Source organism: Antrostomus carolinensis, unplaced genomic scaffold, assembly GCF_000700745.2.
Source record: "Antrostomus carolinensis isolate BGI_N321 unplaced genomic scaffold, ASM70074v2 scaffold46388, whole genome shotgun sequence".
NCBI classification, from domain to species: Eukaryota; Metazoa; Chordata; class Aves; order Caprimulgiformes; family Caprimulgidae; genus Antrostomus; species Antrostomus carolinensis.
Genome location: NW_010335923.1, coordinates 2,795 through 26,782, shown reverse-complemented (window position 1 = coordinate 26,782; position 23,988 = coordinate 2,795). Strand labels below are relative to the sequence as shown.

Here is a 23,988-nt window from a genome sequence, read left to right as displayed (position 1 = left end):
ATCTTCTCCTTCCTCCTGCTGGGTAACGACAGCCTTCCTCCTTCCTGCCCTTGCTCCAGAGAGAAAAGGGAAAGAACCGGCTTTTTCCTTAACTGGCATCACCCTGGGCTTCGACTGGTCCCTGTCAGCCTGCGGCTCCACGTGGGAGGCGAGGCGAGGCGGCCAGCGGCTCCCCGGCTGTGCCCCGGAGGGCAGGAGCATCCAACTTCTGGGCTTGGGCCTTCTCTCCCTTGAAACTGGATGGCTTTTTCTCTTTTTTGGGGTCTATGTCTTTCTGTGGGTTCTTCTTCAAATGTGGTCTTCAAAAGTTAGTGACCACATCTCATGGAGATGCTCGCTAGGTTTCTGACAACTAACAACCTTTTCCTGAATCTGAGTGTAAAGGCTGGTACATGACTGAGGCTGTTTTCAGTACTGATTTTGTAAGATAACTTTATATACTGTAGTTCAATAAAATTCTCATTTAACTAGTGATGAAAATTAATAAGGATTGACAGTGAACTGGCTTAAATGCAGCCACTTCCATAAATTTATGGAAAATACCCTCACTTGCTTTAAGAAAGTGTGCCTAACAATTTTATTTTTTTTTTTTCTGCTGATTATTGCTCTAGAGTGAATTTTCATAGTATCTTAATAGATGCCTGTCACTAAACATCTATTCACAGCAGCAAATCTTACTGTCATGGGTAGTTATCTTGAATTTGATAAAATGAGTCACTTGATAAGGTAAGCTAAGCCTTAACTCTCTGGGACCAGATCCATGGATTGTGTAAATTGGCAAGCGGTTATTGAATCGTCTGTGTGGAACAAAACTGTTGTGAGGTGTGAAGTGACTGACTTCCTGCGTGTTGCTGGAAATGTTGGAATGTTTTGCGATAGTCTGTGCTTTAGGACTTACAAGGGATGTGTGCAAATCTTCCTTGTGTATCTTGCAAATACAGTATCGTTCGGCTAGCAGTCTGGCGTCTGTCAGACAATGGTTTTTAGGTTATTAGCCCACACGTAAAAAATTGGGGTATGTGGAGGAAGCATGGAGGGTAGGAAGCACCTTCACAGATTCATCCTCAGCACTTGACTGTTTTATGTTACCTCTAAATTGTATGTGGTTGGACTGTAAACAGTTGATGTTTGTGGCTACATTGTAAATAGCCTCTGCTTTTAATTTTCTGTTACTTAATTAGATCTTGGCATATCCCATTATTCCAGTCTAATGATAATGCAGTGGAAGTTCAGTGGCAGGAAACAATTTTTATCCTGGCCTGGTTAGTAACAGTGCTGCTGCAGAAAATCACGTGCTACTTTGCTTAGTAGCAGTGATCAGGCTGCAGAAAAACCACTTTTGCTGCAGTTCAGTGGAAGAAGCAGCTGTCTTCTACAGCTGGTGCTGCCTGGGAATAAATGTCGGGGAAGATCAACAAGGTCTTACAGCTGGTTACATTGAATAGAGCGAGTGCATGTGATTATGAAAAAAATCTGTTTGCAAGAACGCTTGAATTTTGGTTGACAAATTGATTCTAATAATAATCATCTGCTTGTGTTTTCATGGGGTTGTTTATCTTTAGAGCTATCCAAGGTGACCTTGTCATTTTGTAGGTGTACCCTTTCAGTCATAGGACAGAATGATCTGGCCAAAAAGTTTCACATAACTCCAGGAAAATTCAGATGGCTGAGTCCTAAATGACTTAAAAGAAGTGAAAAATGGGTTGGTTTCTGACATTCTGGATTGCCATTATGTCTGGATTTTTCAGCCTTTTTTTTTTTTTTGTCTGCTGAGCAGACAAAGTATGGGAACGTTTGTTTGTAAGCTCTTTAATTCAAAAGTGACACTTTCAAATCGTGCAGGGAACGCTCTGGTACACGTGAAATTCTGTGTGAATTCATCACAGGATGGGTTGGAGGAGTAGGTGTTGTTTGGGGGTTGGCAGAAGGCTGGAACTGGTTCATACCAAGCAAGATCTTCTGCAGATTCAGTCTTTCTTATGTAAAAATATCTATATGTGAAAACATGAACAGATAACACCATATGGTAACTAATGATTCATATTATATATGTAGGGATTGTGTTTAGAGCAGCAAATAAATAGGGTACTGGCTTAGTTCCTGTAGTTGTCCATCTAGGTATGTGGTGAGGTGCCATAGCTTAATAAAATGGACCAATAGGACTAGCAGATAAAGTCAGATAACTAAAAATTAGTGCCCTGAAAGACAAAAGCTGAATCGGGTAATGATGTCCTTTAAATCTCGGAAGTGACAAGTGAAAACATGATTTGTCACACAGAGTAAGCTGTATGAGGAACGTGAATCTGTTACTCTGTGGAATCCATAATGTGACTTGGATAGAAGAAACGCTTGAAAATCAAGCATTGGTTTTATCTTGCTGGCTGAGACCCTGAAGAGTAGCTGAATTTAATGTAAAAAGCCCACTGTGTTGGTCTTTGCCCCTTGCTCTGCAGGCTCGTTTGGTTGTAATGCTGCACGGTTTTCTGTGACTGTGGAATCGATGTTTGAAAATGCCCTCTTGCTTGTGTGACTAAAGGCTACTCACAAGTTGGCCTGAAATACATATAAACAATAATTTTTGAAGATTGTGAATCTCATCGCCGCTTGTAGAAAGAGCCAGTCAGTCAATGAATACGGAACAAATAGCTGCAGTAGCGCGGTACAAACAAGAAAGCTCTGTTTCTTTGCGCAGTGTACTGGCTTGGGCTGGGTCTGTGCTACAGATACATTGCTTCTGCTGTAGAGCATTGGCCGAACAAACATGCCTCTGCCTCAGAAAAGCTGTACAGATGTGCCTGGAATTTCATTACATACAAAAAGCAGCTCTTTAAAATTCTGGGGGTAAGTTCCTGTGCTTCCCTGCTCTGTGCTACAAGCTGCCAAAGTTTGCCCTCAAGCAGAAAAGACATTTTCATTGTAGCAGTGGTTCTTCTGTTAGATATCCAGGGGCACGACACCAGAAGCAAAAAGAAGTTCTGAAATACTGTGGTCTGAACTAAGAGTTTCTGTATTAGGCGAGAGAAATGCCCATTTAAGTTTCCTACTGTGTGCTACCTGAAATTGCCATGTGGTTGCCTGTCTTAGGTGCTCTAAGTGCAGCAGGCTAAAATAGTTTAGGTAAAGTTCCATGAAAAAGTGTTTTAAATGGGCTTCCTTCTTTCAAAAGAAGAGTGGTACCACCCTGGAGTGTAGAAGACTAAAGCTATGAAAACTGAAAAACGAAACACTAAAATGATGCTGTTTCTTGCCATATTAAGCAGAAATCCAAAACAGCTTCAGGCTGAAGCATGATTTCAAGTCATTAGAGTTTCACTTCTGAAACAGCGAATATATGAAGTTTTGCAATTCCAGAATACCTACTTTGGAAAAAAAGCTGAAGCAAACGATTTGATAAGTGTAGTTTTATGCCTGTAATTACTGTTATTAGAGGTTCATTGGCTTGGCCAGGGGCTGACGGTCCCGGGGCAGGTCTGGCCCCATTCCAAGCTGGTGCAGCACTCACAGTAGTGTCCTCCTGCAAAGCTGTGTGCTTATACCTGCTTGTGATCTCTCTGCTGTTGTCCAGCCCAACCCCAGGTAGAAAGTCACCTGGATAAATGACATTCCCAAGCCTGTAAGTGCTGCTGGACTGACTGGGGATGAGAGTAAAGAGGTTACATCACTCCCATTTGGGTACTGTAGGTTTCATGGTACATATACGCAAAAGAAATTGCCACTATCGATGAATGCAATAAATGTCACTGGTGTTTAGTGTGAAATCTTTGTTTTTAAGATTGAAAATATTTTTCTTAAAACTTTGACTGAATTAATTTTGCTGCAGTTAATAGTATGTCTGATATCCTGCTGTTAGGAACCAGGAGGTAGATTTTCTGTTTTTTTCGCACAGTAACTGAGCAGTGATTTACCCTGGGTGCGTAAGCGTGCTGCAGGGGTGAGATGTGTGCCTCCCTGCTGCACCTTTTGAGTGAGGTTCAGTTTGTATCCGGAGGTGATCAGTACCTAGGCAGGAAGTTGATCAAAGGGTTCATTTAAAGGTGAAACAATTTAAATAATGAAACATCAATGAGATTTGGTTTAAGCGCTGCTTTGCAGGTGCTTTAACCTTTTGTTTTTCTTCCTCTCTAATGTACACAAATCAAATAACAGTGTTTTGGAGAAAATAAAACTAGAAGGTGAGTTGGTGAGCTTCTCCCCTGCCTACTTCTGTGCATTTAATGTGAAAAGGGACAGTGCAATTTGAGCATGTGTAAAATCAAATGCAGAACTAGGTAACTTGGGTGGAGTGGTGGTGTCTTGGTCCAGTCAATGAGAGATGGAAATGAGAGAAAGTTTAAGCTATGACAAAGATATTAGGATTTTGTTTTGAGACGAGGTGGTGGTAGGGAAGAATGGTGCATCTTCTGTGGCTCACTTTCTAGGTCCAGTAGTGGAGTGCTGGTCTTCTCCTTACTAGGGACCTAGGAAGTGACTGTTGTGCATGCACCCCTGTGTTTATTGGCAAAATATTTAATAATACAAAATCAGTACATAATAAAAGGTATACTTTAATATTCATGAAGCCACAAAATAATATGCTACAAGCCATTGGTGTATATTAACATACATCCTGTTCTTTAGTGATTAAACTTCTGTGCATGTAGGATGAAGCGCTCTGTTAATTGAACTTGGCTGGAGACAGCTTTGAGTTGTGGATCTGGCTTCCCCAAAAGAATAGAAATGATGAAACAATTGCCACAGAAGAAGATATAGCTGCTGGAATAATTAGTGATTTAAGCGTTGAGAAAGCAGGTATTGGTGCTAAAGCAAAAAATAACCTTTTCCCCAAACATGTGATGATATTTTGTTATCTGGTGCTGATTTAATTAATCAGCTGTAGCTGGCTAACTAAAACTGTCTCATTCTTCCTCAAAGAAGAATTGGTACCTAAGAAAACTCAGTTTTGGTACCTAAGAAAACTCAGCTAAGTTCTGTGAGCCTTTCCTAGCAAGCTGGCTGTATTGCTACTTCTTTTTGTCATCCTGTGTTCATCTATCCCTGAAGCTTATTGCTGGCCCATGGGCAGGGACTGATGTGTGATCACAGAGGGTAACAAAGTACTTACCGATGCTTGACTGACTGGTATTTCTAGGAATGCCACCTCTGTTACCTACATCTTAGACAGGGAATTTAATCATGTTGCTGTGTATATTTGTTTGGATCTCTCAAGAATAAGAAGAGAAAAACGGCTGTGCTGTGTCAGGCTAGAGTCCCTGGCTTGGCATCCTGTCTGTGAACATAATTGATAGTAGATGTTTAAGGAGAAATAAAAGAAACAGGAAATATGTAGACTGAATTTAGTATGCTGTCTCAGGATTTGGTAATTAGTAACTTGGGGATTTGCTGTATCCAGACCACTCTATCCACAAGTCAATAGTGCCTAATGTTCCGTATCTCTAGTTTATCAGTATTTGCCAATGGAACCTCTGCTTGCTTGGGAACTGGAATGAAATTCCAGAGTAAACAAGCCTTTAAACCAGCCTCCAAACCTTGACATCTGAGGGTTTGTATTTGTTATCATAGTAGTGTTGAAATACAGCTCCCTTGGTAGGAATGCTCAAATATCCTTGTAACTGGGGCTCCCAGTTGTGACTAGCAAACTGACAAAGGACCTCTGCTCCAGGAGACTGATACGTATTCAACAGCTGTTGACCTCCTTACCACCTCAGTCCCAGAGATGGCTACCAAATTCCTCTAGACTTCTACAATTTCTCCACTGCAGTTTGTTTACTTAAATTCCTAGCTTGTTTTTTGGGGTGTCAGTATTTGCCATGGGTAAAAAGTGGCAGCAAGTTCCTGTGGTTCTGGTGGAAATCTGTATATTAACAGAACTGCACAGACTAGTAGGCTGTAAATAGGATATTACTAACATTATGACTCTGTTTTTTAAAAAGACATTTTATATAAAAGCTGCAGAGCCGTACTCTGCTAAGGCATGAACTTGGTTATTGTTGTCTTGGCAGGTTGCCTTCTCTCAGGTGTTGCTGGTTGTCTCAGGTCTTCCTTTGTTGGGGCTGTTAGAGTCCATTTGCTGTATGTGTTATTTCATTTAAATTTTTATCCCTTTCTTTATGATTTATAAATAATTTAGAAATTATTTCTAGAAATTAAAGCTGTTATTTTTTTTTTCTTTTCCTGTAATGAAATAATCCACTAAACAGGGAAAGTAATTTTTTTTTTAATGTCAAAATCAACTTATCAGTGGTGCCTTGAGGGATAATAGAGAGGAACAAATGTTCATTAGGGATGCAGATATCACTGTGCAATTCTCCTTGTGTGTTCCCTCCAATGTTTTGTTCTTCAGGCACCCAGCTCAGAGGCACTGCTGCTCTGAAGGTGAGGAAAGCACTGTTCTGTTGTAGGTACGTCAACATAGTTGTTGAAGAATATGCCATCTTTCTTTTTCTTCCCCTCCTGTGGCTGTAGATGTAAGAAATGAGCTTTTCATCTTGCGTGTGAAATGTATGAACATGTACTCGTAAAGCCCAGAGAAGTAAAATACTAGAATTTACATCTCCACTCGTGTATTCACTAGAATGCCAGTGGGGTAAAGGTGTCCTGTTTATAATGTCCTTTGTGTGATAAAGTTCAAAGCACTGAACTCTGAAATTCTCCAGCTCATTTAAGACATAGCAGCACAATGTGTTGAGAGGAAGCTTTGCTAAGGGCATGTGGGAAACAGCAGGAACTGGCTTGTAGTTCAGACCTGTCTGAGTTATCGAGCGGTGCGGAGGTCTTGGTGTGAGCTGCTTTGCCTGGCTTTGTGGGGTACTACAGAGGGCCTGTAGCGCTGGCTGGGTTGAAACAAGTACCTGGCCACCTACCATACACCTGCACTGGCCAGGCATGGTCTGTGACTGCTCTGAGAGTAATGGGAGGCTTTTCTTCTAGTGGACAATCTTAGATTTGGTGGTCCTCATAATAGGAATTACTCAAACATTTTTGACCCCTTAGTAACGGCAAATGCATTTGGAGCTTCCACTTGCCAGGATCACCTGTATTTCCTCACCCAACGTGCAGGTTTCCTACTTATCTCTCTGGTATTTTACTATTTTATGAATTTGGTGCCTGCAGCTGTGAAACTTTTAAGTCTTTTTAATGAGTGAAGTATCAGGTGTTCAAACATCATTGGGCAGGATGGCTGCCAGTGCTTCTAGCTAACACCATATATAATATTGTGTGCATGTCTTGCAACAGGTGAGTATCTAGATGTTGTAAATGGGGAAATGGAGGAAAAGGGATGTAAAGTCTTGCCAATGTTGTTTGGCAAACTGCATGTCCAGAGTCCCATGGCAATGATTTGTCTTTTAATCCATATTGTTTCCTTTTCCCTCCACTCTTCCAATACACCATAGAGATATTTTCAAAGCTTTCATTCAAGTTCAAGTGAAAAAATATGCTTACAGGGTACACTGGAACTACGTCCAAGGAGGCAATGATATAGTAAGGTGACAAATTCCAAGTTATTCACCTTTTGCCTGGAATTTGTTTATGAATTTAGGTAAAGTGGTTGCCATTTATTTGCTTGCTGTCTTCTCTGAAGGAGAAAACACCATGTTTGTGTTTATAGGCTCATTGGTTTTGCATCATCAGTGTTTGACTCATCTTGCAGGCTGTTAAGGCATTGAAATAATAGGGAGGTATGGTAAATGGAATTTGCTTCGTGTGTCTCTTTGCGAATGCAATAATAAATCGCCTTTGTCCTAGAAGATGCTGAGCTCCCCTTAGGAAGTGCTGACAGTACACTTATCTCCCCATACCTCACATGCTTGCAGGAATGTGTTCTAGCTAAAGCAAAGCAGTAAGCTTGTTGATCCCATGTATGTTTGTCTGCATAGTGTTAAACAGCACTATCTGGCACTTACCGCCTCTGATTTAATTAGCTCTCACAGCAAGGATGCTTCGCTCCAAACACCTTTCAGCTATTTGGCTAGGCAGCTGATAGTAAAAAGCCATGTGATTCTGCACAGAGCCAAAAGTCCTTCTGAAAGGAATGGTAAGAAATATAAATACTTACCAATTCTTGCATAACAACTTGAAATTAATTGACTTATGGCAATTAAAAAAACTTCTCATACTTATTCAAACTTACTGTGAACCTTGGCATCCTGTCCAGATTAGCATTCCTAGAAATTTGTGTAGTTTCAAAGAATGGATAATGACTCTTCCTCAAAATATTTCTGTGCCCTATTTTGAAGTATTGTTGGTGTGGGATCCCCAGTGAGTTCTCCCTCCAGAGCAGTGGAATTGAGTGTTATCTTCCACCTGTGTTACTCATCGTGCATTAATGATGTTCCCTAGAACTGGTTGTTGCAGCTTTTGGGAGTTTTCCACATTGACTTTGGAGGTCTGTGGGCCTCAGTTAGCTGTGGTATTTTCCTAGAGCTCTTACTGAGGTGCTTCTCTGTGAGGCCGGGATTGCCTGCTTAAGCAGGAAGCAGTGAGCTTTTATACTGATGGTACTGAAGAATTTGTATCCTTCAAAACAGTAGATTTGATCCTGCTTCTGGTTTTGTTTATGGTTGTTCCCATCTCCCTTCCTCAGAGCAAATGCAATTCCTTATTTTTCTGCTCATTCCCTGCCAGAAATGGGAATGTTCATTCCTTTCTTTCCTGCTCAATCTAACCAGCAGTTCTGCTTGCTCTGCATCTGGATTCTGCCATAGTTCTCAGTTACCTTATGACAATATATCCATTTCTACTCTGAGGGCATAGTCAAAGTAGGCACAAGAGCAAGTTGGTAGACGTTCAGAAAAAATAAGTATTTAGGTTGGAGGAAACACAAGAGCGCTGCCAGGTCAAGTTAAGCTCTGAATTTCAGCAGCTCGAAACCTCCTTGGTATAGGGAATCTGCTGTGGGTTATAATGCCAGAGTAATCTCTCTTGAATGAAGCTAATTTTAACCAGGATGAGTGTTTTTTACTGTTGGCCCATCTGCTTATTTAAAAGTTTTCAGTTCTGGTAATATTTACCCCATGTTAGCCAAATCATTGCCTGGTGTACTTCTGTTATCTTTCTACTCTGCTCTTCTATGTATTTACTTATTTAGCTCAATATGTTTTGCTGCTGTAACTCCTTTTAGGACATAACAGAATATTGCCCTCATGAAAACTAGTCAGTTGGGGGTCATGCAAAGTGCTACTACTGCTTTGTAAAATATCACAGAAAAACACTTGTTTCGTACAACTCTGCCTGTTTAGACTTCCAGTGAGGACTGGGTCCTGTTTTGCTTGCCATCATGCAAATAACTGATGCTAAAGCCCTGGCTCCCTTGCAAACCTGGAATTCAGCATCTGCTGATCCATGAGCCTGACACGTTTTGTTCACGAGACATGGGAGTGAGCAGGCTGCTGCAGGGTGCAGAGCAGCAGGTACTGCTGGGCTTCAGCTGACTGTCCACAGCTGCCTGAGTTACTGTGGGAGTGCAAAATTCTGCAAGTCCTACAAAGGTAATGGTTCCATAGGGAGTTTCCCTGAATAATTATTTCAGGGTTGAGCCCCAAAGTAACACATTCTGTTTAACCAAACAACTTTTTCTGGCTTTTCAAATTATGTTTATTTATTGTTATTGTGTAGGATGTTACAATTTTTATTAACGTGGATCTGAAAGTATCAGGACTTAAAACTGCTGTTGTCTTCCCATAGCAAAGGTGAGCTCCCACTTACAGTGACATGTTTAAATGCTGAAATGGAACCTCTGAATGTTTTGATTGTGTCTAGTGTGTCTCCTTGGCCAGTCACAGAGCACTCCACGGGGAGTAGAACTACTGTCCCTATTTTATAGGTAGAGAAATTAAGAAACAGAAAGGGAAAATGATTGCCTGACACCACTCCCGTTAGAAAAGTGATCTTGGTATCGCCTCCTTTCCCCTCTTTCCTTCCCTAGCTCTCCTCTCTTCTTCTTGCTCACTGGAGCATCACACCTTTGTTAGCTCTTGCTGTCTCCTTTTATTCTCCCTTAGGTAAGCCAGATGCTCTTTACCAAATGTTAGTGTTCACCCTCATTTTGGGGAGAAGACAAGCATGTAGTTTCTCAGTTTATGCTTTTGTTTATTAAAGTAAACCAGCATCATCTTAGGCTTATTCATCCAGTTGTGCAGTAAAGTAAGAAATACAGACTGAGGTGATACACCCTTGCAGGTGTTTCGCCCTCAGTGTAACAACATTCACACAATGTGGGATAAGCTAACTTCAGTTTGTATGCATTTTGAGTAGCATCCATAATAAAAATATCAGGGCTGGGAATTCAAGGTCTTAAAAGGAGACAGGCATGATTAATGCTTGCTGTGGTTTCCTTTTTTGTCTCTTGTAGCAGAGGTTTGCTGTGGACTCTTCATGATCCTGATCCTGAGCAGGTTCTGGCTCCTCGCTGTTCTGTACCTGCTGTGGCTCTACCTCGACTGGGAAACGCCATGCACAGGGGGCAGACGGTCCCAGTGGGTCAGGAGCTGGACTGTTTGGAAGTACTTTAGGGAATACTTTCCCATTCATGTGAGTAAAAGGTTTCTCACAGAACTATAAGCATTGGAACAGAGATAGCTTGAATAGCCATGAGCATGGACAAATATCTAAAACTCATCTTTGGTAAAATTCTAATTCTTACTCCAGGGTGAAGTTAAATTCTTTTTAAAACATGGGAAATCTGAGATCTAGTGACAAAAAGGGGCAGGGCTGATTTTCTACTTGGACTGATGGGCCACAAGATAGTGCCTCCACACAGTAAACGTTAGACAAGGTATCTTCAGACACATCTATTTAAACTTTGTCCAGCTGTAAAATGGGACAGCAGTTTTAACGTGCTCAGAAGGAAATTAATTGTCATTGGTTCTGTGTCCTGTCAATGTGCAATCTCCATACTTGTTTTTGAGAATCCTTCTTAGGTAAGTATTATAATGTTCACTATCTCTATTTTTCAGCTTGTAAAAACTTCAGATTTGAGTCCAGATCACAACTACTTACTTGGCTTTCACCCTCATGGGGTCCTGGTAGCTGGAGCCTTTGGAAACTTTTGCACCGGTCCAAGTTTCAAAAATTTATTTCCTGGGCTTACTCCATATCTTCATATCATGCCCATCTGGTTTGGTTGTCCCTTCTTCAGAGAATACATAATGAGTGCTGGTAGGTAAAAGCAGAATGTCCCAGCTGCTGCCCCGTATTATAGCTTCTGCTTCAAATGTAGGGTCTATTCCTGTACCTATAAATGGTAAGTAATTTAAACCTGTTTTGTGTGGCAAAACAATTTGAAAGGTTTTATTAACAGTTTTGTTAAACTATGTCACTGAGCTTTTTTTTCTCTCTGAAAAAAATTGCTGTTTTTCCCTTGAGCTATGAGACAACAGTACTGAGTACCAGTATTTACAAGAAGAGAAGGGCATATTAATTTATAACATCATTTAGTCATTGCACAGTCACTTGTAAGCCAAATTGAGGATAGTCTCTTACCTGAAAGGCTTAAAGTCTTGCTCATTACAAATATCTTTCTAATCAGAAGTTAATTACCTGCTTCTGACTTAGGTCTCATATTGCAAATTTGTGTAATTTTAATAGGAGGTGTAATCTCTAAAGACAGGAACTTTATTTCCTCTGTTCTGAGCAGCACTTGTCATAAAGGGGTGATATTCATGACTGGTACTGCAGTAATAAAAGATAAAAATAACAAGCAATAAAGTTTTGGGAACAGAAGAATATATAATGAAGTCAGGACTAGTGTTCCCCCACAGTGGTTTAATACAGGAGTTATTTTATTTAAATTCATTAAATTAGAGCATTTGACTAAGTGTGATCTGGTGCAGGTTTGTGAGACAGAGATCTAGCTCTTACTCCTGACAGCAACACAGGTGCTGTGATTACAGATAAGCTATGCAATTGCTCCATTTGCAGAAACATGCCTAGGATGTTGTTCAACTTAATATCAGAATTGCATATCCATGTCTACTTCAACATCCTAGAAAATGCCCTTCCATGCAAATGTTGTTTCTGAGTGGATTTTTTCAGGCTTGTAAAGTTAAGGGATTGGCAGTGGTGGAAGATGACAATTTTAAACATTGCCTAGCCTGGAAGTCAGCTTTACATGTTTTTGGCATCTTGACCCATAGGAACAAATATTTACCTGCTAGATGAGAAAGAACTTGAGTGAAAAGCATGCTAAAGAATAATGAGCACTGTAGCTTGTTTTTCACAGGTATATAGCTGATAAACCAGAGGGGACCTTTGGTATAATGCAGGTTATCAGTCAAATCGTAAAACATTGCAAAATCTCCCTTGGTACTGAAAGCCATGCTCCCAGCATGCTATTTCATCTCCTGTCTTTTGCTCCCTGTATCCGAAGGCTGCCAGGCTGCAGCCATCGTCATCGGAAAGAGCAGTTGCAGCAGTACCGAGGGGCTGTGTGAGTGAGCAGGGAGCAGTGCCCTGCACGCTGGCTGACATCCCTGCTTCAGCAGAGAGGCATATTTGTCCTGGGGAAGGACAGCGACGCTTGCTTTCTCTTCCAGAGAAAATGTGTGCACACTGGTGAAAGAGAGAGCGTCACTCGAATTATTTGTGAGTCTCGGGTCAGCTGCATTTTTCAGAGTAACAGTGACTGTGAGGACACATAGGACAAATGGAAATAGCTTTTCACTGAGGTCTCTGAACTTGCTTCAGGAACAAGTTATCTCTCTTGGTGGCCAGCTCTGAGAAGCACATCATGATCACCTTGCCTTTCTTGTGAGATTTGTATGATTCACATTGTAATGTCCCTAATGGGAAAACAAGAAAGCGGGTAACAGGAGATTAACTATTTGCTTGGGATCCAACAGAGCATGCTTTGATACTAGCCCTGTTAAAACAAACCAAACCAAAAAAACCACCCCAACACCCCCCCAAAAAAAACCAAGAACACAAACTAGACTTGATCTCTAGATTGTAATTTAGACTGTATTAATTCATCAGAATGTAATTAAATGTGGCTTCTGGGTACATAGTACCACTATGAGTCTTTGAAGTAAAACTTAGGGCACAAAAGAACTCTGGAGAAGTCAAATGAATATCTGGTAGAAAGGGGATTTTCCAAAGCACCAAGTTCAGAACAAGGTCTAAATTGATGTTACAGGCTTGTACAGCAGTGTCCCTTGGATTAGAAGTAATAGTATTAGAAAACTTCATATATTCTGCTATTTTAGCCTAAATAGATTGATGAGTGGCAGGTCCTGGTTACTAGAGAATGAGCTGATGTAGTCACTGGGAATGGTACAAGTGAGCCTTTTCTGCTGCTTCTGATGCTGTTGTGCCATTGCTTTAGATACAGCTGCTGCTTTATAGCTTTGAAAAGAACGAAGGGGATCAGCTTGGCACTGTAGATCCATGTTTGAGTTAACAAGTCCTCTATTAATTCATTTAAATCCTCTGTGCCTGTGTCTATGGGCACCTGCTGTATGGCTTGAGCTGCTGCCTCTCAACAGTATCTGCTGCCATTCAACTCTTTGGTTCTTGGGCACAAAATCTCTCTGAGGGAGAGTTAAATTGGCAGAAGAGCACTCTCATCTCTAGAGATCTCACAGTTCCTGTGGTAACTAAACTTAGCTCATCAGTGTGAAATCAAAGGACTTACCTAAGACCAAATCTATTGCAAGTGAGGGAGTTGAACCCAAGTCTTTGAACCCTGTCCTGTAAAGATTTTGAAACATCATTTAGATATTTTAAAATATTTCTTAAATTCCACTATCCATCGGTCACTTAAATTGCTTGCTCCTGCAGGAATGGTTTCTGCATCCAAGGAGAGTGTTTCATACGTGCTGAATAACGAAAAAGGTGGCCATGCGTCCATCATCGTGATCGGGGGAGCAGAGGAATCTCTGAATGCACATCCTGGAAGTTTAACTCTGAACATCCTGAAGAGGAAGGGCTTTATTAAAATGGCCTTGAAACATGGGTAGGTTTCCCATCTGGGCTGCTGTAGAAAGCATGCTTGGAATACAGATTGATTCTTGAATATAGTTCATATTCTATATAGTAAACTCATAGAATTAGAATTAGAGTGAGTTACTTGTCTAAGAATGTGCAGATGTGTGGCATAGGAGCCAGTCTGTCCACCTAGATCCAATCTGGGAGTGTTGAAAGCTCCCTTTGACTTTCATAATTTGTAGCAGTAGGTGTTATTAGCATATCTTGGTGTTTTGTTTCAGTTGTCTTTTGCACTAGCAAAGAGTAACAATTATGAAACAATACTAATAAACCTTGGCTGTTACTGGTAAGTGGAGCAGACATTCTGTTTTCTGTTCTGTAAACTGAAGTTAATTAAGATAGAATTTTCTTATCATTTTAAGCAAACAAAAAATACTAGAAAGCTAGGCCCTGTTTCATTAAATCACTGAAATCACATTAAATCACTGGTCTGGGAAGATTTGCTTTCACTTTTATTCTAAAGACTTTCTTTTGAAGGTTGTTATTTGCAAAGGTTTTTTCTGGGGATTTTTGGTAAAGATCAGGAAAAACTAGCTTACTTTTAACTATCAAACAGCCATCAGTGTGAAACTGAACAGAGATGGTATTAATAACTGCTGAGTGTTTTACACAGTATAAGCTATTGTGTTTGCGCTGCACTGGTCTAGATGTCTTGTATACTAGAAATATTGGAACCAATGACTTGTTCCTGATAAGCTTTCTGAACAGCTCCCAGGATTATATATTGACGTGCAAAGTAATGAGAAATATAATACTGGTCTTCAGAAATCTGTAACAGTTTTTTAAGCTATTAACAGGAAAAAAAAGGTGATCTGAGAAAGAGCTCTCTGTTTTTACACAGGATACTAAGGTCCATTTAGTCTAGAAACTATTCTGTGTCAAAATATTCCAAGAGTGTTTCTTACACATAGAATCATAGAATGGTTTGGGTGGGAAGGCACCTTAAAGCTCATCCAGTTCCAACCCCCCCTGCCATCAGCAGGGACACCTTCCACTAGACCAGGTTGCTCAAAGCCTCATCCAACCTGGCCTTGAACATATCCAGGGAGGAGCAGCCACAGCTTCTCTGGGCAACCTGTTCCAGTGTCTGACCACCCTCACAGTGAAAAATTTCTTCCTAATATCTAATCTAAACCTACCCCCTTTCAGTTTAAAGCCATTTCCCCTTGTTCTATCACTAACTGCCTTTGTAAAAAGTCCCTCCCCAGCTTTCTTGTAGCCCCTTCAGGTACTGGAAGCTGCTATAAGGTGTCCCTGGAGCCTTCTCTTTTCCAGGCTGAACAGCCCCAACTCTCTCAGCCTGTCCTCACAGGAGAGGTGCTCCAGCCCTCATAAGGACCTGTTCTCTGATAGAAAGTAACACTTTAGTGTAATTTGTACCCAGAAACAACACTGGTGTATTTAAATTAGGACTTTAGTGCCTAGATGATTCTTTACTCACTTTATGCTCAACTGCTGATTAACCCAGTGGTATCTTAAACACTATTAGTAGCTTTTCTTTTTTAACCATAAAGTTTAGGATAATATTTGTGTGGTTTTGTTTGTTTCTTTTTTTGAGCATGTCCATTAATGTCGCAAAGGTTAGTGTTTATCTTTCATCTAAACTGATTTGGATTGAGAAACTAGATACACCTGTACCTCTCATGGCCTTGATTTCAAAAGCATCCCCAACACGCAACAAGAAGATCAGGACACTTACAAAACACAGGAGTGGCCACTTCCTTCCTTATGAGGTTCTTTGTTTCAAATGATGGTCCTCCTCTTTAAGAAAGAGGCTTAGTTGTCTAGAGCCCTCTGCTAGGCTGGTAACACCCATCTCTGCCCAAGTGACTTGGAACCTACACCTCACACGTGGTCATCTTAACCACCAGGCTACAAGTCATTCTAGGTCTGAGCACCAGCAAGAAAAACCGCCTCTGCATGAAGTGTAGGAATCCTTACTTCGTTTCTCTAGAGCAGGGCTGTGAGGCAGTACAATTCTGAACAGTTAGAGCTCTTGCAGCACTGCAGCAGTTCTGAGCTCTTGTCCAAACACTCTGCATCCAGTAATTGCTTCTGGTTTTAATATTGTGTTTCTAACAATTAACAAAGTGTGAAACAAGCTTTGAAATTAAAAGCTCATGTGGAAATTAAAGGATAAGGGAGGCTTGCAGGAGGTGGATGAGAAGAACCACCTGCCATCCATGCCTGCATAGGTTTCTGGTGCTGTACTGCCAGTACAGAGGAACTGTGGTTCTTCAGCTAGGAACTTGTCAAATGTGGTCTGAATATGTCAGCAAATGTCCTCTCCACTTCTGGAAAAGACATTTTCATCCAAGGTAGTACAGATATCTGATATGAAGTGAAGAAATCCTAAAGACATGAAACAAATGATGAATCAGCTAACTTATCTTTAGTTTCACAATCCTAAGTTACTTATTTCTCTGTCTCGGCCTCCTACAGAGCATCTTGCAAAAGCTATTACCAGATTAAAAAAAAAGCCCACAGTCTCAGGCTGCTATTGCACCACGAGATATTCCTGTTTGTCTTAGTGTTGTAGTAAAAGTAGAGTATTTGCACAGCCACAGTATGTACCAGGCTTTCCAATATTTCCTTTACAGGTGGCTGGGTGATACACGCTCTATTTGAGAAAGAACCTTTGAGCAGATACCAGTCAGAGTAGTGAGTGTGAATGATAGTTTTTCTCTTGGGGGTTCTCAAGCTTGAGAAGCTGTAGAAGCAGTTGGTTTTTCCATACAGGTGGGTTTTGATTGTCCACAGGACTTTCCAGCCAGCTCTGTCCTCAGTGCATCCTCCTCAGGTGTTCAGAGCTCTGCAGTAATTCATCCCGACAGTGTTATAGCAATGCTGCTATTTTACAGTTAGGTTTTTCTCAAAGATCATGAGGGCTGAATGGAGCTAAGATATAAAAGCAAAGACTTAAGTAAAGCAAATACACCTCTGTATCCTTCAGAGACTGTTTAGGATTGCCCTGCTCTTTTCTCTTTCAACTGGGTAGAATACTATTTAATGAAACTAAGCATTAATCGAAAAGCATACTGCAGTCGAGGTTTTAAATATAGCAGTGTTTTTGCCTGCTGGAGACAACTGCACTGATTCCATCAGCCTAAGCAGTTTATCCAGGAGCTAGTCAGTGCCTTTCCTCCCAAACCAATTCATGAACTGAATGAGAATTCATTAGGCTGTGCAGAACCCAAAGAGAGTTAGTGTAATTTCTGTGGGTAGGATTTGACCTCTGGTAATAATGGATTAAGGCTAGTGTTTTCAAGGAAGTCTGGAGGAAGCAGCATTTCACTGGGAATTGGACAGCAGAGGATTTTGGCATTGCATTCATGTCTGTAAGGATGTCTGGCTTTTATCACGGTTTTTGTGCTGAAATCAAGTGCGTCAAAAGGCAGAGGAAAGCCAAGATCTGGTTTTCATGCCACCCAGCTGGGAGCATTCTGAGGTTAGCAATGAGGCTTCTTTGCTTGCCAAGGGAGAAAATGCACTGGAATGAGGGTGGACTTGCTGAAATAGTGGTGGGTAAGATAATAATCATAATTATGATACGTACAATTTTTCATTGTTATGACTATGAACAGTTATAAAAAGCTACGATGGGTAGCAAACAGCTAAAAAAGCTGTCCAAAAGCTGGTTGCTATTTATATACCAATCAGGTTTTTTTGTAAACCTAAAAAACTCAAAGCAGCTGCATATCAGAAGAGTTGAAGGCTTGTTGCTGATAAAGTCTAGAGCTGCTGAAGCTTTCTATGCTGATTATTGTGAAACCGTTTCCACGCTGCAGATGTGAACCACAGCACAAGTGCAGGCTGATGCGGGATTCTCAGTGTGTTTGTTCATTGTTTTACAGGGCTCATCTGGTCCCGGTGTTTTCCTTTGGTGAAAATGAACTATTCAAGCAAGTTGCAAACCCCAAAGGTTCATGGCTAAGAAATGTTCAGGAGAAGATGCAAAAGATAATGGGCTTTGCTTTACCGCTATTTCATGCTAGAGGAGTATTTCAATACAGTTTTGGCTTAATACCTTATAGGCAACCTATTCATACTGTTGGTAAGTTCCCTGTGCATTTTCTAATGCTTTTGCAGATGTTTAAAAATGCATGTGTGCTACTAATATCTGTGTAAATTTATAAATCTGTTCTAATGGAAACAATTGGTTACTGTGCATCTAAAGAACTATATGAGGTTTAAAATAAATATTTCATTTTTTTCCCCAAAAGCTTTCATCCCTGCTTGTCTATTCTCACTAGAGTATAGGGCTGAATGTCTTTTTTTAAAAAGAAAATAATTTTTTTTAATGGCTTTAACTAGGGCTCTTGACAACCATACCTTTAAAAAAAGTTGTGCTGGGCATCATGCAAAGGGAATAGCTGGTTGTCTATATTGGATAAATCTTTTTTAGGTCCTGAGCTAAGTGAACTAATGAAGCTTATTTCTACAGAAAAGTAAATTGAGCTTTTCTGATATTCCCTAAGGGACATTTAAGAAGGCCCTCCCTTTAATGGAGGAATGATTTTATTTTAGTATGCATTAAATAAAAATGTTTAAGACAAAAGTGTAGCTCTTTTTATTAAATTTCATGCAGCTCTGTATCTTATCAGTGCATCTAGTTAAATGTTTTAGGAAAGATTTAATTTTTAAAGCCCACATTATGCACAGACAGGCTAAAAATGTCACTTATTTTAAAGCCAAAAAGTTTTCAAAGCACTGGAATGAGAGCAGCTATTTTCTGCAGTTTTTCCTTGGGCTAATGACATTGTGACTGTCTTGAAGCTTAAAATGTCTTTCACTTTGAGGCAAATATTCATCATTGTAATATTTATTGCAAGGTCAGAGGTGGTCCATGGCTAAAGCACAGGAGTGCTTCAAATCAGCAAGACTAGAGTCTTGCAGCAGAATTTGTTTTATGATCTCAAGAAATCCCTTACCTTTGGTGTCTCTTGTTTCCTCATGAAATCTATCACTGTCTCTGCATTCCTGGGAGGGGGGGTGGTCTCAATATGGCTCAACACAGCTTTGAAAGTGTTAGCTGAGCTCCTGAGAGCTGCAGAGTCACATTGAGCTCCACCCTAGCCGGTTATCCATGTTGACAAGGTGGCTGGGATCAGTAAGTTTCCTCCCAGTTCAGAAGCTGTGGTTCCTAAAGCAGGGAGATACAACTCAGCAAAACCAAGGTCCATGAAGTCTGAGTGTTTTGGCCTTGACAAGTGAAGTACTCTTGGTTTTCCTGAAAATTATTACTGCTTTTCAGAAATAGAATAAACTATAAAACATCAAATTAAGCAGGTTGCTTAAAGCTGCTCAGAAAATTAGAGGAATGAGTATAGTTTCTAATTCCACAAGACATCTCCACTCTTAGGAGAAGAGAGGGCTGCAGAAGGGATTGGGGGTTGTTTGGTGTTTACAGTCATACTTCTGGAAATCCTATATTGGATGTATATTAATTTCATCCTCCCTACGTTGTTGCTCAATCCAGTTCCAGGTTCCCACCCCTAGCCACGTAAAGTCTGAATTTCAGTGCTGTGTAGGGCCGAGAGCTGTTGGCAGCTGAAGCTGCAGCAGGAAAATGCAGAATCAGCCCCTTGGTGCTTCTGGCTGGACTTCTCTTCCCTTTAGTCAACACTACCCAATTTGAAGTCGCAACATCTGATGAAAGGGATTTTTCAGGTGCTTTTCTAAAAGCTCCTGGGGGGTGCTTTTAACTCTCTGCTTTTCTGCAGACTTCCTCTGTAATCTTGGTTGGGTCTATTACGCATTCAGTGCCTCCAGTGCAAGAACAGCTGTCAAAATCTGTAGTGATTGAAAAACACAAGGAAGACTGAGGTCATCGGAAACTTCTCTTAGCATATCACAGGCTTTTTAGCCATAGTTCTTTGCAGAGGAGGAGGCTGCCCTCTGGACTTCCCTGGAATTACCTCCCATGGTCCCTCTTGCTCTCGCTCAATAGAGGAGGTAGCAGGCTTTGTGCAGTGCCTCATGCCTGGAGAACGCTTCAGTTGGAATGATATTTGTGGGCAGTGGATGGTTCAGAGACACCTTATAGGGCCTGGGGATTTTAGGTGCTGCCACTCCTGAGGCTGAGGTAGCCAACAACATTTTTGGCACTGGTGCAGCAATACCTATTTTGAATAAATCAGAGGACATCTGTATTTCCTCCAGGCCTGTTCATGTGGCTGTGTGGTTGAAGGCATCACTGTCCTCTTAAGCATGTCCCTCACATTGGCTACTTTAGTAGTCAGATATAAGAGCAGAAGATGGAGAGAAGGTATTTTTTAAAAATTGAACTTGTGGAATACTGCCTGGATGGCAACACAGCATATAGCCCATGGGGTTGTATGTTGAAATGTGCACCGTTCCTTCAAGTTAGAGCTTAACCCCCTCCTCATTGACTCTTTTCCTGCCAGACTGAAATGATGGGGGGTTTTGATTCATTTTATCTGAACTTGAGCAAAAGGAAGTGGAGAACCAGACTCAGGGCTCAGGTTTGTGAAAGGCAGGGTCAGGCCTCAGGGCAAGAGAATTGTGTGTGATTCTGCCACCTCACTGGGAGCTGTGATGAAGTTGATAGAGGAGGGAGGGCAGTTCTACTTAAAAAGATATGTCAATGATGCTAATGCTGCTGTTGTGTTTAATTTACAGTGGGGAGCCCTATCCCTGTAAAACGGAACTTGAACCCCACCACTGAAGAGATTGAACAGCTTCATGCATTGTACCTACAGAAACTAAGAAAATTATTTGAAGAACACAAAAGAAATTACGGGATCCCTGAGCATAAATCTCTCATCTTTGAGTAGCAAATTACAATTTGTAATTCCAAATCTCATGGGAAAAAAAAGTGTATGCTGAAAGATGTCTTTCTTGCAATCTGTATTTTGCAATCTGTAATTATCCTTGTGTAAGGAATAATTTTAAGAAGGGATATTAGATGATTTATTGATTTTTATCTTACTGGTTTGGGGGGGGGAATCCTTAGGGTGTGAGCCTCGAAGACAGTACTGTTTTGAGTTGTCCTTTTAGGTTCATCTGTACCAGAAATGCTAGTGAGAGACTCAACACAGATGTTCTTACCACCATGGTACCTAACCATAGCTTGAGCAGAGGAAATTGCCCCAGCATGAGATCACAAGCAGGAAAACTAAAATCCTGAGTAGTCTGTGATTAGAAGTTGAGAGACTTACTGGCATGTATCAAACATGACATCAGATTGTTCTCTGAATATCAAAAAACTCTGCTGCTCCTCCATAGAAATGAAGGTGCATGTTTTCAGCTGTTGTAAGCCATTTACATGTGAATTCAAGAATAAATAGGAGCTTTCTGCCCTGAATAGGATGTCGGCAAAAGTGGCTTGTCCAAGTTACTGGGCAGCGCAGACCCTCTGTTTGGAGCAGGAACAGCATGTTGAGTTTTCTGTGTGCATGTATGGGTGGTGGGAAGCACTGAATGGTGTGACTTTTTTTGGAGGAGCTGTGCTTTGGATTGTCAGTTTGGAAGACAAAGCAGCTTTGTTTGGTAGTTCCAGCCACAGAGGAGATGGCCGGCATGGGACAGGAGAAGTGTAACGAGGAAGCTAGTGAGGGAATCGTGTGAACTTTACATCTTGTGCAAATTAAAAATTATCATATGCCAAGCACTTCCACAGAAGGAAGGGGAGCCTAGTTTGTTCAGTCTAGTTCTGAAACTTCACCACAGAAAGCATACTTGATATATGCCTTTTTCTTCTCTGCTGATAGATGAAGGGAAGTATGTGGAGAGCTGTGCTGCAGTGTGACACAGCTGTACTTGCCAAGGGAGTGTCAGCACAGCTCTAGGGTGCAGCAGGTTAAGAGAGTGCTTTGCATTCAAACCAAGTGCCTAAATTTGAGAGAAGGTGTATCCTGTTTTTCAGTTAAAATACCCTGAGATGATGGTGTGTGTGGAGAGAATTATAGTGTATTATTGCACTTTTTACAAGATAAATTCTTGTATTTGTAAGTGCTCTGTATCTGCACGTGGACTCTGCAGATCTGGTTTGATTGAAAAGTGTTTGATTTGCTTTAAGCAGTTTCGGTGCCAGAACATTATGCCAGTTAGGTGCTCTGACAGGATATGCACAGGCTTGTTGGGCAGCCTGGAGTAACTGCAGCTGGGTCAGATCAGCACTGGTGTGCCCCAGGAACAGCAGCGCTGGTTCCACTAAAGGCACTGGATACATCACGTACCTGCTGGGTTGCAGCCTCCTTAGAAGAAACGGTTAGGGTTCTGGGAAAAAGTTAAAGCTCTGGAAAGAAAAGATGAAGGTCTTTAAAGAAAAGGGTGGAAATATCTTGCCTCCTGAGGAGTGGAGTCCTAGCGAACCAAAGCCCCAAAGCTGAGTAAATATTTGGCAGATGGAGCAGATGTCCATTCATCTGATGTGCTCCAAAAAACCTCCAGCAACAGGTTGGTTTCCCTAGGAGGGCTGTTCCTTCTAGTGCCTATCTGTCATTCAGAGGTGACCACCACTGAGCTCTTACTTTCTCTACAATGACAGATATCTTTCTGGGAGCCGTGGCTGGAGTTCATGATGCCTGAAGTTGTAGCCTCCTCCTCCCTGACAGACTGCTGTCAATGTGCTCACAATTAATCTCTGCTCTACTTGATCTTTCTTGGCACCATGTGTGCCTGCCCTCCCTTCCCATGCTTTTGCTGCTTGGTGACCGCTGTGGTGTAAACATCTTCCTTCCTCACTCTCTGTCCTTCTTTCCCTGGGTTAGGGTCTCTGAAGTACTATGTATGCATACACAATATTAAGTGGTGGCTTATTGTTCAGCAGACAAGGGTTTCAGGAGCAGAGCTTGAGAACAGCACTGTAACTGTGCATGTGTAACACAAGCTTAAGATCAGGATTGTTTCAGCTCTTGGAAGGGCATGCTTCTAGGGAGGTCAAACACAGCAGGTTTGATACCTGAGAAGAGATCTTTAGGGTCCTGAGGACTGTAGTAAGTGATGAGCCCCGAGTAGTCCCTTTTGCTTAGCCAGCTGTGTGACATTTCCTTTGGATATGTTATTTTGCTGCCTGCCCTGATGAGTAGTGCTGATTATTCATGAAAGAAGTATTTGGAGTCTGTTCTCTCCTAGATCATCTATTCTAATGAGATATTTCCTCTCATTCTTAGCATGCTTTTTACCTATTACCTTAATGACATAGGAGCTCAGGATGCAAATTTAAAAGCATTAGCATTGGGTTGAGGATGGGAAGTAACAGTAGGTTGTTGTTGATCAAATTAGCCCAAACTTCTAGGGAATATGCAGATACTGATTTTGGGGCAGTATCTGGTCTAGAGGGTATCCTGCAAACAGGCTTACTTCTGAATTCCATGAGAAAATTACTTGTAGGCTCTGAATACCATCCATACCTGGCACAGGCAGAACAAGTAGAGTTTGTGTTACTGTGACTATTGAAATTTTCATTGCTTTGTAACACAAGAAGATGGAGAAAAAAAAGAAAACAAAATCTCCAAGCTGTTCAAATATATATTGTTGCTCGATAAATTGCTTATGATGGTCCGTCCAAACTACCTTTTATTAACAAATTGTCTAGTATATCTAGGACTATTTTAAAATAGGATATCAGTCTCTAAACCCGATAGGCATGGTGTCATCTGAAATATTTAGCTCTGTGTTAATGTGTGGATTTGTAAAACAGCCCTGCCATAGTGAACTTAAAGTCCAGAGCCCTGGAAGCTCTAAACCCGTTGTGGCTCATGCAGGCACCTATCCTGCCATTGCTGCAGCCATGAGGAGACTTCCCATGTTCATTAGAGTTAGTATCCACGCAGTCCTCAGTTACGATTCATGCTTGACAAAGCATGAACAGGCAGCTAGTAGGAATGGTGACACCCCTACACCCTCCCCCAAGCTATAAGTAGAAGAATCAGGTAGTGCTCAGATTTCTGGTGGGATGTCTATGCTTACTGGGGCCTGCTTTGTGGTGTGTTTCTCTTTGTACCTTTTAATGACACAGGTGATCCCAAGGATGCTAGTCTT

At 41.2% G+C, this 23,988-nt stretch overlaps 1 protein-coding gene across 1 annotated transcript; it reads left to right on the top strand.

Annotated features, from left to right (window-relative positions):
• Positions 1–5,758: 5,758 nt before the first annotated feature.
• On the top strand, positions 5,759–20,786 carry MOGAT1 (monoacylglycerol O-acyltransferase 1; the record flags this gene model as incomplete). The annotated part of the gene is made up of 6 exons (XM_010174690.1): positions 5,759–5,768; positions 10,331–10,527; positions 10,953–11,154; positions 13,774–13,948; positions 17,835–18,034; positions 20,623–20,786. Coding segments are annotated over 6 exons (939 nt in total), but the record flags the coding sequence as incomplete, so codon positions are not given.
• Positions 20,787–23,988: the final 3,202 nt, after the last annotated feature.